Source organism: Phoenix dactylifera, chromosome 2, assembly GCF_009389715.1.
Source record: "Phoenix dactylifera cultivar Barhee BC4 chromosome 2, palm_55x_up_171113_PBpolish2nd_filt_p, whole genome shotgun sequence".
Lineage (NCBI taxonomy): Eukaryota > Viridiplantae > Streptophyta > Magnoliopsida > Arecales > Arecaceae > Phoenix > Phoenix dactylifera.
The window spans coordinates 14,763,148-14,780,626 of NC_052393.1; the positions used below are offsets into that span (position 1 = coordinate 14,763,148).

Here is a 17,479-nt window from a genome sequence, read left to right on the forward strand (position 1 = left end):
ACACTGCTTGGGCGGACTTTTGTCACGTCCGGTGTATTTTATGGACTAGTTCCATTGTTCTAGAGGGAAACTCGGCTACGGTCATTAGTTGGATCTGGAGGCCAAGGGGTAATGGTAGTGTCCATCATTTGCTCCGAGATATCTAGGCAATGGTGAAGGACGGAGGGCCTTCCAGACCAATCATGTTTTCCGTAAAGCTAATGAGGCTGCGGACTGGATGGCTAGTTATGTAGTTAGTCACTCCGATAGTACCCGGGGTCGGAGATGGGAGCTCTCATCTTTCTTTTCTCTTGGCTCATCCTTCTGCACCGTCCCCACTCCCCTACGTCAGGTCCCAATGAGATTTTACCACGTGGCCAGACGAGCCATATCAGCATAAGTTGAAGGAGAAGGGAGTCGAGCGACTTGACCTCCCTGCGTCGTCGCCGTCCGGATGGCCACCGGCCCCTCCGACCGCGCCGAGGCTGCCACCTCCCGATGCGCCCCCAGGCCCGCCTTCCCGCCCTCGTCGGCCGGATGGAGTTTGCCGGCGAGGACGCCATCCGCCCCTCTCCTTCGAGCTCTCCCTCGACGACGCCTCCCCAATTACAAGAGGGCCACCAGCATCCACACCCTCGTCCGGATCGATCGCGAGTCCGCGGTCAATTCCCCCAATTTTTCCAATGGGGAGGGACACGTGTGTGAAGAGAAATACATAGAGGTAATCATGATTGATCTTTTTTAGTTGACATTATTCTTCTATGGCATTCTTTCTACGAAGAAGTCATCGACTTGCTGATACAAATACCATGCTGCGTTCCGTTTAGCGCCCGAGAAGGAGAGAATGGCCATAGCACAGTTCTTACTTCTGCTGACTATCTCGGCAACAGCGTTTCCACTTCATGCGCAGCCAGGTATGAACTCGATGGCATGCCTAAACTTTATTTTCCCCCAGCTTATTTTGGTGTTTTAAGTTCGGTTACATGTGGTAGATTGAAATCAAGAAGTCATGATGGTTCAGGATCATGTTATGCGTAAAAAAACAATCCCCTTTTTCTTAAATTGGTCCTTCTTAAAGTTCCAGATAAAAATTTCTAGCTTGCTTTCTCTATAAGTTCCCTAGAAGAGAAGCATGAGCTGCGAGACCATGGCTCTAACCTTGCAGGTTTCCGACAAGGAACTTTAACATGGTATATACAACCCTTGAGACATACCGAATAATATGGAACAAAGAAATAAAATTATTTTCTCTCTTTTTTCTCTTGTTGTTTCTTTTTTTTTTTTTTGCGCGCTGAAAACGGGTTATCATACACTACGTGTATGAATACACCCAATAAAGTCAAAAAATACTAGCTCACGGAGTGCCAATGGCACCGCCGCCTCCCCCACCCAAAGGGTGTACCCTAAATGATGAGCCGCAAAGTCAACCACCCAATCGGCCGCCCCATTGGCTTCTTTGAATCCATGTTTGGCCTCGAGGGCCACCCCAACCCCACACATCATCCCAATGTCCCGAACCAAGGGGTGGTCTGTGCCCACACCCCTCAGCCCCTCCTGAATCTACCTGATGACTGTGGCCGAGTCGCCCTCCAGGACAACCGAGCCAGCCCGCAATACCTGCCTCGCATATCGAAGACCCGCTCAAGCAGCTCGTAGCTCTGCCCCGGGGACCGAAATGCCGAACAACTGACAACCACCTGCTGCCACCACTCTGGAGTGCGGGCCCCGTATCACAAAACCTGCACCACCCCGTGCACCTCCATCCTGTACAGATCCGTCGAAGTTGACCTTGAGGAAACTCGGGGGTGGGAGTTCCCAGGTGAAAACAACATCTGAGGAGCTGCCGAAGCAGAGAGGGAACCCTAGATGTCCCAAGCTATCAAAGGTCCATCGGAAGAGGGTCTGATCTCCAATGCCTGTACTCGCGCGAACTCCGCTACAAACCTCGGTGACACCCTGCGCTCACCGAGGGTGCGGGCGTTCCGGGCCAACCAGATCTGATGAGCTGTGCAGGTCGCTCTGATAGCCTCCCGATATGTCTGAGGGCGGGCCAACCACTGCTGTATCATCTGTAAGAACTGAAGCCTCCAATTCCAGACCTCTCGCGGGATCCCTGCCCACTGCCATACCAACCTCGCCCACGTACACTGGAAGAGCACGTGGTCGACCGACTCCTCGACACTGCATGTACCGCACTCCGCTGGGATCCCCCAGCCTCGCCTGCTCAGCACTGCTCTCGTCGGAAGGCGGTCCCACGCCACCTTTCATAGAAAGAGTGCCGCCCTCGGGTGAAGCCCCGACCTCCAGATCCAGGTGCAGTCCTGCCCCGGCTCATGCTCTCGCTGGATAACCTGGGAAAGGTCTCCCAGTCTGATGCTGGACCGGCAAGAGGTGCCCTAGTTTCTGACATCTGGCCCCCCACATCCAGGCACCGGGAGGGACCGGATCCTCTCAGCTAGGTGTCCTCCGAACAGCTGTCTTAGCCTGGCATCATCCCACCCAGACTCTCCCGGGACAAGAAGATCGGAGACCCACAACCCCTCCACTGCCTCAACATCGACCATGGTCGGCCACCACCTCAGTGGAACAGTATCAATCCATGGGTCCGTCATCACATCAATACTCCGCCCAGCGCCTATCAGCCACCTGGTATTTGCCGACACCGTCGGCAGCTACATCGCAATCTCACGCCACTTGAAGGAAACTCGCCGCCCTGAGCCCTCGCGGCCATATCTGGCTACCATCACCTGACTCCACAACCCATGTGGCTCTAATAGAAATCGAGCTGCATGCCGAGCGATGAAGGCCTCACGCCGCTCCAACAGGGACTGCACCCCGAGACCGCTCTCACTGGTAGGCCGGTAGACGTGCTCCCAGGCCACCAAATGCACCCCGCGACCTCCGCCGTGTGACCCCTACAGGAAGCACCGCAGCAATCGCTCGACTCTCAGCAAGGTCGTCTTCGGAACCACGGTGTTGGCCATGAGATATACTGGCATGGACCCCAACACCGATCTGATCAGAGTCAGTCTCCCCATCATAGATAAGGAGGCCGCTCTCCATCCCTCCAGCCTGCTCTCTATCCGCTGCACCAGACTGGAGCACTCTGCCATCCGTAGTCTGCGTCCTGTGATGGGGACTCCCAGGTAGGTCAATGTCTCCTCCTGCTCAGGTATCTGCAAAATCCCTCGGATCTCCTGTCTGACCCTGCTCTCCGTGCTCGGGCTGAAGTAAACAGCTGACTTTTGGAAGTTAACTCTCCGACCTGATGCCGCGCAATAATCCGCCACCACCCTACGAAGGACCCGTGCATCAGAGACCCGCTCCCTGGCTAACAAAAGACAATCGTCAGCGAAGAGTAAGTGAGAAAGAGGACTGGCCCCCGGGGCGGGGACGTAGGCCTCCAAGTCCCTGCGAGCACTCACTCTCTGCAAATCATGAGACAAAATGTTAGCACAAATAATAAACAAATAAGGTGATAGAGGGCATCCCTGACGCAGCCCCATAGTGGACTCGAAGAAAGGTGACGGTGTGCCGTTGACCAAGATAGAGAACTTTGGCCCCCTGACACACCCCAAGACCCAACCAATCCACCGCCTGTGGAACCCATACGCCTCCAGTGCCTGCTGAAGAAAACTCTATCTGACTCTGTCGTAAGCTCTCTCCATATCCAGCTTAATAGCCATCAAGCTACGTCGCTTCGATGCTCGCCGAAGATCCCACATTATCTCCTGGGCCAACAGAACATTATGGAAAATGTTTCTGCCAGCTATAAACGCCCCCTGCTCCTGGCTGATAATGCCAGGCAGAAGGGGCTTCATTCTTCTAACCATTATTCTTGCCACAACCTTATACAAGGTTGTGCACAAACTGATGGGCCTGAAGTGATTGGGCTCTGCTGCCTCCTGACGCTTCGGGATAAGCGTGATGAAGGTAGCCTTCCAATCCCCTGGCATCACCGCCTGAGAGAAGAAATACTGAACAGCCTCTACCACCGCTATCCGAATGATACCCCAATACTGTCGGAAGAAAAATGAGGGAAAACCGTCCGGTCCAGGGGCCTTGTCTGGAGCCAAGGCCCAGACTGCCTCCTGTACCTCCTGAGCCGACACCGGTCGGACTAGGACTGCATTCTCATCATCCTTGATTCGCGCATCCACCCTCGGGGGGTGGACTCTGTCGCCGGAGTCCTCATCCTCCGTCCATTTGGCACGGAAGAATTCCAGCAGGATCTGTCGGATGGCAGGCTCACCTTCCACCCGATGTCCAGACCCATCTCGCAATGAGTGGATCATGCTCCGCTGCCTCCGGATAATCGTCGTCCGGTGGAAGAAACTGGTGTTACGGTCCCCCTCATGTATTCATTGAACCCGGGATTTCTGTCGCCAGAAGATCTTGTGCTGCCGTAGTAGTGAGTGGTGAGTCGCTAGAAGCCCCCGGAGGTCACCCATGCCATCCTCCGAGAGCGCACCTTCAAGATCTTCCTTCCTCTGCAACTCAGCGATTGCAGTCTCAACCCCCTCAACTCTCCGAAAAATATCGCCCACAACCTCGCGATTCCATCGCCGGAGACGCCTCTTAGCCAATTCTAGTTTGCGTGACATCCGGTGCATAGCATCCCCACGCACCGGGTGCGCCAAGCATCACGGACAATATTCCAGGACCGCGGGTACGATAACCAAACCTTCTCAAAGCGGAAGGGGCTATGATGACAAGGTCCCGATGATGTAGAAATCAGCAGGGGGCAGTGGTCCGAGGCGATCCGAGGTAAGTGACTAACCCTGTAGGTGGGAAAACAGAGGATCCAGTCCGGGGACGCAAAGGCCCTGTCTAGACGCTCCCAAACCCTCGCACTGCCGAGCTGATTATTACACCAAGTAAACTGAGGTCCGGAGAATCCTAAGTCCACCAGGCCAATACGCGACACGAAGTCGCGAAACTCCCTCCTGTCCGCTCTATCCATGAAGGCAGCCCCACCCCTCTTATTACTCGAACTCAAGATGCAGTTGAAGTCGCCAACTACAACTGTCGGGACACCCTGGGCAGTGAGACTGGCGATCTCTCGCCAGAGGACCCTCCTGATTCTGTAATCCGTGCTCGCGTACACCCCACACAGTACCCATGGAGCGGCGTCTGGTGCCGATACAATCATAATCACCTGTTGTGGGCAGTTGTGGAAGACATCAAAGGTCGCCACCCCTCGCCTCCACAGGAGCAGGATACCTCCTGACAGCCCCTGGAACTCAACTGCATATGTCTCCCAGTCCCTCCCCAGGCGCCGTCTCAGACGTGCAAGCCCCTCACCAGATAGCCGGGTCTCACTCAAAAAGCAGATCTTCGGACAGTGAACTTGCACTAACCGTTTAAAGGAAGACATGAAGGACGGCTTGGCCGCCCTCCTACAATTCCAGGCTAGGATCCTCATGGATCACAGTCCACATAGTCGGCCTCAGACCCATCCTCCTCCTGGATCGCGGGGCCAGCCTCAAGCACGCTACCTGGGCCCACCTCGAGCTCATCAGATATGACTTGCATGACTGCCGCCCTGACACGCTGTACAACAGTCGTGTGGTCAGTATCCCCTCCAGGCGTCAGTGGCACGGCTTGACTCCCCTCCGGGAGCGGCACGGGGTGGTCCCCCGCCCTACTCCCACTGGAGCTGGCCACCACCTGCTCTCCCTCGGCCAAAGGCAGAGGGCCGAACTGGAAAACTCCATCCGGATCAATGCCCACCTGCACGTCCCAAGGCTGTGCCTCACGCATCACATCCGACGTGAGGAGGGCGTGGCTGTCGTGCACGGGGGGCCCAGGCATCAAGTCACTCCCCCCACAAGGAGGGCTGTACCGAAATGGCCCTACCAGTTTCTCGCTCTGGCCCTGTAGAACGAGGTCATCCTGACTCCCCAGGCCCGGATGTAACTGGGCCTCTCGACCTGCACCCCCTGGCCCAAGAGAAGTCACGTGGGGTGGGCCTGAAGGCCCAAAACCCCATTCCCTTGAGCAAACCGTGCAACCAGGGGAGTCTGGCTGCGCGCGTCCTCGCACGGGCCCAGCGGAGCCTGGGCCCTCGCGACCAAAGCGCCGGGCGCAAAAATCTCAGCGCCCGGCGCGGGCCCGGGGAGTGGCGCGCCCCTGGCGCATGGCGCGCCAGCGCGCCCCGATGGCCTGGGCCACGCCAGCGGCCTGCGTCCCCGCCGGCCCGCGACCCCGGCGCCCGGCCCTGTGGGCTCGGGTACGCTGGGCTCCTCGGCCCACATTTGTGTGGGCCTGCTGGGCCCCTTGTCCAGGACCCCCAAGCGGGCCAAGGCCCGCTGGCGGCCTGGGCCGCTTTTGGGTTTTGGCTCGGGCCGTGGCCGCCCGGCTGGGCTCCGGATCGGCCCGCATCGGGGCCTTGCCGGGTCGCCGACTCGGCCCCAGGTCCCCTGACTCGGCCAGGAACTCGACGGCCGAGTCCGCCTGGAGGGGGCCGAAGGGAGGCTCCGGGTGCCCCTCCCCCCCAACGGCCAGTGGCGACCGGCGGCGTGCCACCTTCGCTGGCTTCTGCCAGCCGTCGGTGTCCGTCGGAGACACCGGCGTGGGTGGGCGAGCTGCCGGAGACAGCGGCCGAGTCGAAGACGACCCGGGCCCCGGTTGTGGCTCGGTCGTTTGCCCCGGCCGCGGCGGCCGATTCTCCTGTGGGAGTCTCTGCCGCAACGCCACCATCCAGGGGCCGTAGATCGGTCTCTAGACCTCCACCCCAACGTCCGGAGGCGGTTGAGCAGGCCCGCCCCCTGGATCCACCTCCGTAGAGGCCGTTCCCTCCCCGGCACGAGCGGTCGCCGGAAAGCGGCAAGCCACGGCCTCGTGCCCCATCCGCCCGCACCGGGAGCAGAGAGCCGGGGCATTCTCGAAGACGAAGGGCTGCCACCTCACCTTCGTCTCCCCTGGATCAGCACCCCCGGTAGCAAGGGTTTTGAGGTGTTGACTGCCACCTTCACCCGGGCGAAACCCATCGCCTACCTTTGCTCGGTGACGCCGTCCACAGCAACCGGCCGGCCCGCCCGAGCGGCGATGTGGAGGATGGTCGACGTCGACCAGTACTCCGGCGGCAGACGAGGCAGGCGGAGCCACACCATTGCCGTCTGCACCGCCTCCTCCCCGGGTTCGAAGTCCGGAACCCATGGGCTCATGGCGAGTAGCTGCCCCGCCACCACCCACGGGCCCTCGCTCAGCGCCCGGTCCTGGTCCTCCGTTGACCGGAACCGCAGGGCTAGGTAGCCGTCCGCTAGCGGGACGGCCACCACCTCCTTTGCTTTTATCCGAGTGGCGACATCCTTCGCCACCCACTCGGCTGGGACACGGCGGCCGAAGCTACGGGCCACTGTCGCCCGCCCTTCCCACTCCAGCCAAGCCGCTTCAATCGGCCCCTCCGGGAGGACAAGCACCTCCGGGAAGCAGCGGCTCAGCCTCTCCACCTCCGCGGCCGTGGGCCATTGGGTCACCCACGGCCCCGGCCTCGTCCAGGCACCGGAACCCTTACCTTTGCCTCTCGCAGATCCCTCCGATGCCGTCCCCGCCGGTTGCTTCCCCTTCCGTTCCATCGCACACCCTGCAAGGAAGAAGACGATAAGCGGGGTGGCTCTGGGAGACACCGAAGCACGCTTCCGTCGCTCGCCCCGCCGCCCGGAACCCTTGGACTGCCGGGCCCCCGCAACGCCGGGACACTCCTTCGCCTAGATCGGCGTCAACAATGAGAAAAGAGATCTCCGGCAACTAGCCGTTGGCAATCCCCAGAGCTTCTCTCTCCTCAATAACTTTGCCCAATCGAACCCTCTCGATTCTGCAAATATTTTAACATGGTACAGAGCCGCCGATAACCTAATCTGCTGCCAGCATCTCTTCCATCTTTGTTGTGGCCGTTGTTGCTATATCTAGAAGCTTTGAAGACTTTTATTGCCGATCTATTGATCTCTGTTTCCGAGTCAATCAATATTTGAAATTTCTCTATTTGTCGGTGGATCTACAGATCCTCTATTTTTCCGCATATCTTTAATTTCTGGTAGATTAATACCCGAAGATTCTTTATTTTTTAATGGATCCGCAGCTTCTCTGCACCACTTTTTTTCTCAGCTTCAGATTTTTGGTCGTCTCTCCTCATCGTGTCTCGGTCCCTTTCTCTCCATCTTCGGTTTCATTTGCTGCCTCCAGCTCCTTCACCATCAAGTTCAAAGTCTCTTGCTCCTCTTCTATGGTGCCTCCATCTACGAGGATTGTCGTCCTTCAGTTACCTTCTCTCTGAGCTCTGTCATCGTTGCAACTGTTATCTTTTATGTGTCTTCTCGCTGCCACATCATCAGACAAGTCAATCAGCCACATCGACAAACATATCAGTTTGTCACATCAGTCAGACACATCAATTGGCCATATCGGATTCTGAGTTGTTATGTCAACTCCTAATTTGCTATATCAGCTTCTGAGCTGCTATACAGCTTGTGTTCTGCCACATCAGGCTCTATGCTGCCACATCAGCTCTTGATCTACCACCACGTCAACCTCTGAGCTGCTATGTCAGCTCCTAGTCTATCATGTTAGTTTCTGAGCTGCTACTTCATCTCTTGATCTAGTACGTCAGTTTCTAGGCACATTCATGATCTAGTTTTCTATCTCAAGTTGGCACTTATGGTACCATCTTGAGTTTGAGGGGGGATGTTAGCATAATAAGGATCACGTAACAACCTTTATCAACCCATATTATTTTTCTTTATTGGTCAATATTATTTTTCTTTGTTAGCGGATCCTATATTGGTCAATATTATTATTATTTTTTGGTTAGCATTATCTTGTTAGAGTGATTTTAGGGATCACATAACATCTTATATCAACAAGTGATTTTAGGGATCACATAACAACTTATATCGAGTAATAATTTTTTTAATTAGCATGATCTTATATCAGCTTATATTATTTTTTTTGTATGGAGTTTGTACGTGAGTATATATAACCTCTGAGATGTATCGAATATGATGGAACGGAGAAATAAAATCATTTTCTCTCTCATTTTCTTTTGTTTTTCTCTTCTTCAGCAAATATTTTAATAAAGACAATGGCTCTAACCTTGCAAATTTCCGACAAGGAACTTTATAAGGGACTTCCAAGTCTGCAGAAGGCTAATCTTTTGGATGTGTAAATAGATATTTCTGTGCAGAGTGCAAGATCTATCGTGCATCCACGCTTTCCTTGGACACATCTCCATTTGCCGATACATATATGGTCTCATGCTCGGTTGTCCATTGCAGGTTTTTGCATCACATAGTTGATGGTATGGTTTTAGGGATGCAACAAGAAAGGCGCCTCTCACTTGAGTTTGGAAATTTCCATATACATGTTCAAGAGATAGCCAAGCCTCTTGTCTAAGTTCACATAAATTAAGTAGATTTCAAGGCCAGCCACCAAATACGTGTTGATTTTTTCCATGGTGGTTTTCTTCTTAAAAAAACAAAGATTCGTCCATGCTTTTGTCATTGTCTGCATACGTTGACCACAAGCAGCAATTGTTATGGACCGTTCAAGCAGTTACAATAGACCTTTATAAGTCCACAAGAATATCGGAATCCTATTTCCAATTAAATTAATTAAATCAACGTTATAACATCCTTCAACCAATGGCGAACAAGGTGCTAAAGCTCAGAAAAGGAAAATACTGAGTCTGAAATAAAGACATGCTGCAGTTATGCCTTGAGATCAGTTTGGGCATCAAACTACTTTTCTTTCATTTTTTTGAGCGCATAATCTTTTGCTAGATGGCCAAATCTTAAGTGATGCTCTCAGACATGCAGATGCAGAGCATGAGGAAGTTTAAAGTTCTAACAATAGTTATATATCTTTTATTTAATCAATTCATTGTGTCTATTGCAGGCAATACAATAACACCAAGTAAATCCATCGTGGATGGCCAAGCCTTAATCTCTTCGAATGGAGCCTTTGAAATGGGATTCTTTAGTCCAGGTAATTCAAAGAACCGATACTTGGGAATATGGTATAGAAACATCCCGGTTCAGACCGTAGTATGGGTTGCCAATAGAGACTCTCCTCTCAACAGCTCTACTGGAGTTTTGAATCTCACCTCCAATGGAAATCTCATCCTTCTCAATGACAGTGGATATGTCTTATGGTCAACGAGCACATCAAATGTAACAAATCCCACTGTGCAGCTCTTAGACTCAGGAAACCTCATCTTGACCAGAGGGACTTCGAAGAGCATATTGTGGCAGAGCTTCGATCATCCATGTGATACTCTTCTACCAGGCATGAAGCTTGGATGGGATTCCAGTACTAATTTTAATAGGAATCTTACATCATGGAGGGGTGCTTCTGACCCTTCTCCAGGAGACTACACCTACAAGTTCGATATCCATGGAGTAGCAGAAATTTTTCTATGGGAAAAGTCTGCTCGAATCTATCGCAGTGGACCCTGGAACGGACAATGTTTTAGCGACATTCCTGAGAATACTTTGTTCAGATCTCAGTTCATTTCCACCCGGGATGAGGATTATTTTACCTATGAAGTGTTGGACAGTTCTGTGATATCAAGAGTTGTGCTGACCAAGGATGGAGTAATTCATCATTTCAATTGGGATAATACAAGCAATGATTGGAGCGATTACTGGTATGTTCCAAAAGACCCATGCGACAAGTACGCTTATTGTGGGGCTAATGGTGTTTGCAATGCCAGTTACTCAACATCTTGCCAGTGTTTAAAGGGATTTGATCCAAAGTCTACTAAACATTGGAATCAAAGAGTATATTTGGGTGGTTGTGTGAGGAAAACACGTTTAGATTTCCAGTCAGATACGTTTTCTGACTTGCAAAATGTGAAGTTGCCTGATACATCGAATGCCACTGCAGACAGTGACAGAAGTCTTGATGAGTGCAGAGAGTGGTGCTTGAAGAACTTCTCCTGTGTAGCCTTTGCTATGAGTGGAGAAAGTGGATGTCTGACATGGACTGGTGATCTGGTAGATATCATAGTAGTTAATGAAGGAGGGGATGATTTATTTTTTCGGCTTGCGGCTTCTGAATTAGGTAAATCTTTATCAATGAAAGAGTAGAAAGATTTTTTTTTTCCATGTTAAAAGGGGGAGCAGAATGGCTTGATTTAGGTTAGACATATGTTTATATAGGAAGCTAGACTAAATATGGAACTTGCTTTATGTTTTTAAAAGGCATCAAATGACTTAGGAAATGATTATACCCTTATACACAAGCTGCACATTTTCTTAGTGCAGTCAAACTGGAAAGCCATGGAGAAAAAAGCTTTAGAAACTGATGGAAACCCATTTACAGCAGTGTTTTTCATAGTTCTAGAGTTTTCGGTTTCTTTCATCTCATTTTCAGAGTATTGATAAATCAGTCTTCAGTTTGGGTACCAAGCCAATGCTGGGAAATGATTCTTGTCACGTATAATATGAACTAATGTAATTTAGTGACCGAGTCTTCCAAGGTAGATTCATAATAAGTACAAAAAAAGAAAATTGTAAGTGGAGCGGCATCTCTGTAACTGATTTTTCAACCATGATTTTGACATTACATGAAAGATTTTCTATATAATTAAAAATGATATAGAGCATCCATTTATTTAAGTATTAGAAGGATATTTCATGTTAAAGAAATACTTTATTTCATATTTTAATATGTTTCTAATTTTAAAAGTTTATTTCATTTAAATGCTTTAGCGTCGAGTCTACCTAATAGCAGCTACTCCAGTTTTTAACAGCACTGACCTTTAAAATACAGCCATTATCCTACTTATTTGAGTTTTAGTTTAAGGTTTAGCGATCAAAGTGGAATTCGGCTGCAAAGAAAAAGACCTTTGAACTCTCGTTCCGTGTCCACGGATCTTGGTACGTATGAGGCTTGAGTTTTAACTTGAAGGGTTTTGACTTATTGTTTCGCTTTGCTTAACAAATGTGTAGAATGGGTTTTATTATGAAAATATTCCTTGTCACAGGGATGTTTCATTGTTGAATTTTACTCTTCGGAAAGCTCTTTTAGTTGAACTTTACAAAAATCATGCTTCTTGTTTATATAAAAAAAATTCCCTTAATTTTGGGTCTATTATATAGAAACTAGAGATATGTTTGTGTTACACAAATACTAGGTTCTTTGTAGAGCCTTGCAGTTACTGTTTCCTTCCACTTATTAGTAGCACAAGACTTCCACTAGCTAATGGCGGCTTAGCCATTTTGGAATCTCTCCAGAAACTTGCCCCTGCATGTGCTTCCTACATTCTTCTTGTCTAAAATTTTTAAGAGACAAGCTTCGCGGTACCCGTACTGGAATATGCTCCTGGACACATACCTGCTTCTGGTAACTATAATTAGAACCTAGAGGCTTCCACCTTCTGTTATTGATGAATGCAGTCATCTTGTTTCTTTTGCCTTCTGCTATATCATCCTGCATGTGCCCACTGTCCATGCAAAGGAGGCTTATCTTATAAGTTCTCCTTGTTCTTTGTGACAAAGATCTTGGAGCACATTCTAAAGGAGTTGTCGAGCATGCCTTCCCTTATTTATTCATGGTTCCTTCCAATGTTTCTCCATTTTAGGCTACCATGTCTCGGTTATCAACTGATTGCGTTTACTTGTAGTCATAATTCCATTTTACGCTAAATAATAAAGGGGTCACTGCTGCATGCACTCTATTTTTGGAGAATAAGTACTGCATGCACTCTAATGGGTGCTTTAATCCTATTTGAAGGCATATCCTTTCCCTATCTGTTTCATATAGCAACTCTAGGATGGCTGTCCATCCTGATGTAAAATGGAGCTCCAGCCGAGCTTAAGCTGAGCTGTCAAGCTTCAGATACAGTGCTCATGCTTGGCTCAACCAAGCTCTGAGCCGAGATCTAATCAAGCTGAGTCGAGCTTTTCCACTGCTTTCGAACAGAACCAGTGTTCAGGCTTGGCTTATCCATGGAACCAAGTTCCAAAAAGATGCTTGAGCTTGGCTCTTTTTCAGCTGAGCCAAGCTTGAACGAGCAATTATCAAAGGTAATTTTCGAGTAGAGACCGAGCTGCTCATGAGCAGCTCGGTTTGCTTGCAGCACTATTTAGAGTAATTTCAGGTTCGATTAATTACTATAGTGGCCTGCTATAGGCTTTAGACTTGTTCTAATATGTTTGCATGAGTATGTGAACTCTCCTTATATTATTTTCAAAAGGCAGGCCTTCATATAAGCACAATAGACTTTAGTATTACAAGCACAAAAGAGAACTTTACAAGCATGAAGTTTTAATTACTTCATTGCTTTATGATTAGGGGTGTGCAATCAGTTCTTGGCTTTTGTTTGGCTTTCACATCTTTAAGAACATAATATAGCCTCACCAAATTAATTTATGTTTCAGCTCAGTTGCTAGTTTTGCATGTAAATAAATTAGTGTCACATATTTTCTTCTTTAAGATGCTCATCTGCAAAGAAACTCTCATGAAACGGCATATGTCTCTTAAACTTATTTCAAGTGAACCGATCTAAAAGTGATTTTGGTGTGTGCGCCAATTAATTCTTTTTTCCTTTTGGGGCTTGCTCTGATAGAAGGTTCTTGTTTCGACAACTTAAAATAGATAAAATGAAAATAAAATAAAAAGGGAAATTCCAAATTTAGAATCATTATGTGTGGTAAGTGTTGTATTATCTGCTCTAAAACCCATATCTAACTTATTTTCCTTTATTTCTAGCATAATATCAGCGTTACAGCTTAGTAGTTCTAATTCAACGAAAAATTGTAATGCAGACACAAAAAAGGGTGATTCTAGTAAGAAGCAGCATGCAGTTGCCATTGTTATTCCCTTATTATTGGGCTTTCTCTTATTTGTGTTCCTTGGACTATTTATATTAAAGAAGAAGAGAAAACAAGGTAAGAGTACTCCTTTTCCTTTGCACATGAACATATCGCTTACTCCTTTTTTCTCTATGTCGTAAGTCTCTTTTTCTTTCAATGATTTGATTACTGCAAACATAGCTTTTAAAAATATAATGCTAGTAGAATTAAATACAAGATACTAAAACAATTAAATGGTTATCGATAATGAAATGCCAGGTATGTTAACTGATTCCTGCTCCAAAGAAAGCAGAGGGAAGGAGCTGGAATTGCCTTTATTTGATATGTCTGTGATAGAAAGTGCTACCAATAACTTCTACTTCAACAATAAACTTGGAGAGGGTGGGTTTGGCCCTGTTTATAAGGTAACTAACTTTCTGACCATATGAGAATACTATTTGACCTGACATCTGATTTGAGCTTATAGATATTGCTTTCTTTTAAGACTATGTTGTCGTATAAATTTTAATACTAAAAATTAGCAGGGCCAGTTGAGAGATGGGCAAGAGATTGCTGTCAAGAGGCTGTCTAAGGATTCTGTGCAGGGTTTGGATGAGTTCAAGAATGAGGTTATGCTGATCGCCAGACTTCAACACAGAAACCTTGTTAGGCTTCTTGGTTGCTGCATCCAACGTGAGGAAAGAATGTTGATATATGAGTACATGCCAAACAAGAGCTTGGACACCTTGATCTTTGGTTCAGCCTCAACTCATATATTATTTCACTATATTATGTTTTTTTGTGATGCAAGGTTGATTAATATGTTATGGTACAAGTGAGATACATGAGCAAATTTGGTTAAATTATTTGTCATGTGTAACATGAACGGGTCGATCTTATAGAAATATAGGATATCAGGACCATAATGGTTACTAATTTGAGTTCAATGGGCAAATACTGACTTTTGTTGGTTAAGATGTCAAAGTATATAAATTAAATTTTATAAATATGCTTTCTTACTATTCAAGCTTTTATTGGCATTAAGAACACACCTGAAATTTTATATTATGTATGTGGTTTGAAACTTTGAGTTATTAGGAATATGAAGTATATGACAAAAGGCATTTCAATCAATCAAGTAGGCCTCTGTAACGAGTGAAATCAATGGAAGCATCTTGTATCTCTTGTTAAATAATGAACTTTATTGTTTATTTGAGGACACTTTTTCATGGTAGACAAACTTGTTGATTATTCATCGAGGTACTATGGTGTTTCCATTGTTGACGATATTTCCCTGAAGTTGTTCCTTAGTCTGGTATTTTGCAATTACATATCAGTGTATAATTTTGGATACATTTAGCTGGATATATTTGATCCAAACACTCAAACATGGGACTAGATGTGATAAATGTAACTTAAAAGATAGGCAGGCAGATTATGGTATTCTACTTATAAAAAAATAAAAATAAAAAGATGTACTAAAAGTTCTTCTCAAAAAAAAAAAGAAGGGGGGGGGGGAGCGAGAGAGCGGGAGCGAGAGAGAGAGAGAGAGAGAGAGAGAGAGAGAGAGAGAGAGTTAAATGATAAATATTAATAGTCGTACTTAACATTTCTTTCTGAACTTGTCCGAATATTTTTTTTCTAAGGATATGTTTGTCAGTCATTTGCTTAAGAATGAGCGGTGTTCTCAAAGAATTCTGTTTCTTGCTCAATATATAAAAAATGCTTGGTGTTTAGCTTTCCACAATATGCATAAACGACAAAATGAATCATCGTAGGATAATAATAATAATGATAAGAAAATGTTAGCAAACAACAATAGGAATGACATTACTGGATTAAATTCTAAAAAAGCTACATGTTTATGTTCTGTCTGTTCACTATACGTTTATACTACTTGATATATAATGCAAGGTTAACCATGGTTTCTAAGACTTCAATGCATTTGAACTATAGTGGAGCTCTGCTACATTTCTCTGTGTGTGTGTGTGTGTGTGTGTGTGTGTGTGTGTGTGTGTGTGTGTGTGTATAACAATTAGCTAAGTTAAACTAAGGCAGAGAAATTTTAATGTTGGACCAGATAAAACAAAAGCTGCATTGTTGAGTTGGCAAAAGCGTCTTGACATCATTCTTGGAATTGCTCGAGGACTTCTTTACCTTCATCAAGACTCTAGACTGAAAATAATTCATAGGGACCTGAAAGCTAGCAATATTCTGCTCGATAAGGACATGAATCCCAAAATTTCAGATTTTGGCACTGCAAGAATTTTCAGAGGAGATCAAAATCAAGAGAATACAAGGAGGGTGGTTGGGACATAGTAAGTTACACTTTTTATTAACATTTATGTAAACATACATGAGTTACGATCATTAGATCACCAATTCTGCAAATGGCATGCAGTGGTTATATGTCGCCTGAGTACGCAATGGATGGCATCTTTTCAGTGAAATCTGATGTCTTTGGCTTTGGAGTTACGATACTGGAGATACTGAGCGGTAAGAAAAATAGAATGGTGAAGCAAGTGGAACCCCATTTAAATCTTTTGGGATATGTAAGTATTCAAATGAATGCTACAATACATGCACATTATTCTTCATATTATTGGCAAACTGCAAGTTCATTTCAATATGTCTATGATATTATACAGGCATGGACACTATGGAAGGAAGATAGATGCTTGGAGCTACTTGATGAAGCAATAGAATGTTCATGCCCCGTGTCTAAGGTAATGCGATGTATACAAATTGGCCTCTTGTGCGTGCAAGAGGGAAGCAAAGATAGACCAACAATGGCAGAAGTAGTTCTTATGTTGAGCAATGAAGGGGTGGCATTACCACAGCCTAAAAAGCCTGGTTTCTGCATAGAAAGGACTTCCACTGAGCAACATCAGAGTACGGTTCCTGAGATCACACATACACTGTTTGAAGGCCGATGAAACACTGACCTCAACAAGTACATTTCTGTTTGGCAAATTGGCACTCCTGCAGCTTAAAGATAAGTTGGTTTCATTGGATAGAGATGGACTATCAAAGTAAACCTCGAAATTCAGTTTGTATATTGGCCATTCTTAAATCTGTAAGAGGATCCGGCAGCATAAATGCCTGACTTCATAAGATTAAGATCTATGGTTTCTGTCCGATACCCTGGTTGATTGCTGAAGTCTGATATTATGAAGTCTAAGCCCTGTTCTGTTGGACTAGCTGAATTATGAATTTGGTAATATGCTGATCTCGTGAAACTATACCTAGCCTGATTAACAAGTCCATGAATTGAAGCTGAATCTAGTTTGTTGTCCATACTGATGTCGCTTAGAAACCTTCCCTTAAGATTCGCCCCTGGAAAGATGAGATATGTTGAAGTTATCTTGCCAGCAAAACTGAGTATCTAAGTTTAAATACGCTGATAATATGAATCTAGATAAAGGGTTTGCGACACTTTTACTGAATCCTAGTTCAGAAAAGAATTTTGGAAGTTTTGCAAAAAAATTCCAAAAAGACTTGAGATAAAAGTTGAAATAATGTCAGCTTACTTAGTATTTATATACTTATTCCTGATTTATAAAATGTTTTGACATTACTCCTTTTCTCATTGCTCAAAAAACAAACAAACAAAAAAACACGAAAAGTTAACAGTGCACCAATAACAACGTATAATCTGTGAATGTCATTGCCTGACCGTTATTTCAATATATATGTTACCCATC

The 17,479-nt window shown here is 46.7% G+C and overlaps 1 protein-coding gene across 2 annotated transcripts; it reads left to right on the top strand.

Moving 5' to 3' along the window:
* Positions 1–392: 392 nt before the first annotated feature.
* Positions 393–16,977, top strand: LOC103722146 (receptor-like serine/threonine-protein kinase SD1-8). 2 transcript variants are annotated; one of them, XM_008812591.4, is made up of 9 exons: positions 396–700; positions 807–893; positions 9,874–11,040; positions 13,749–13,871; positions 14,055–14,200; positions 14,321–14,531; positions 15,856–16,093; positions 16,177–16,327; positions 16,424–16,977. In XM_008812591.4, exons 2-9 carry the CDS (start codon positions 824–826, stop codon positions 16,709–16,711), a joined length of 2,394 nt encoding a protein of 797 aa, XP_008810813.1. In that variant the 5' UTR covers positions 396–700; positions 807–823; the 3' UTR covers positions 16,712–16,977. The 2 variants fall into 2 exon arrangements, with proteins under 2 accessions (XP_038979040.1, XP_008810813.1); XM_039123112.1 differs by lacking the exon at positions 16,424–16,977 and having other exon boundaries at positions 393–700; positions 16,221–16,327.
* Positions 16,978–17,479: the final 502 nt, after the last annotated feature.

Excerpts from the sequence above, each read along its gene's own strand:
- LOC103722146 (XM_008812591.4), top strand. The coding sequence starts at position 824 with ATGGCCATAGCACAGTTCTTACTTCTGCTGACTATCTCGGCAACAGCG. Across the intron at positions 14,201-14,320 it reads GGTTTGGCCCTGTTTATAAG|GGCCAGTTGAGAGATGGGCA; the intron begins GTAACTAACTTT and ends AAAAATTAGCAG. Across the intron at positions 16,094-16,176 it reads AGGAGGGTGGTTGGGACATA|TGGTTATATGTCGCCTGAGT; the intron begins GTAAGTTACACT and ends AATGGCATGCAG.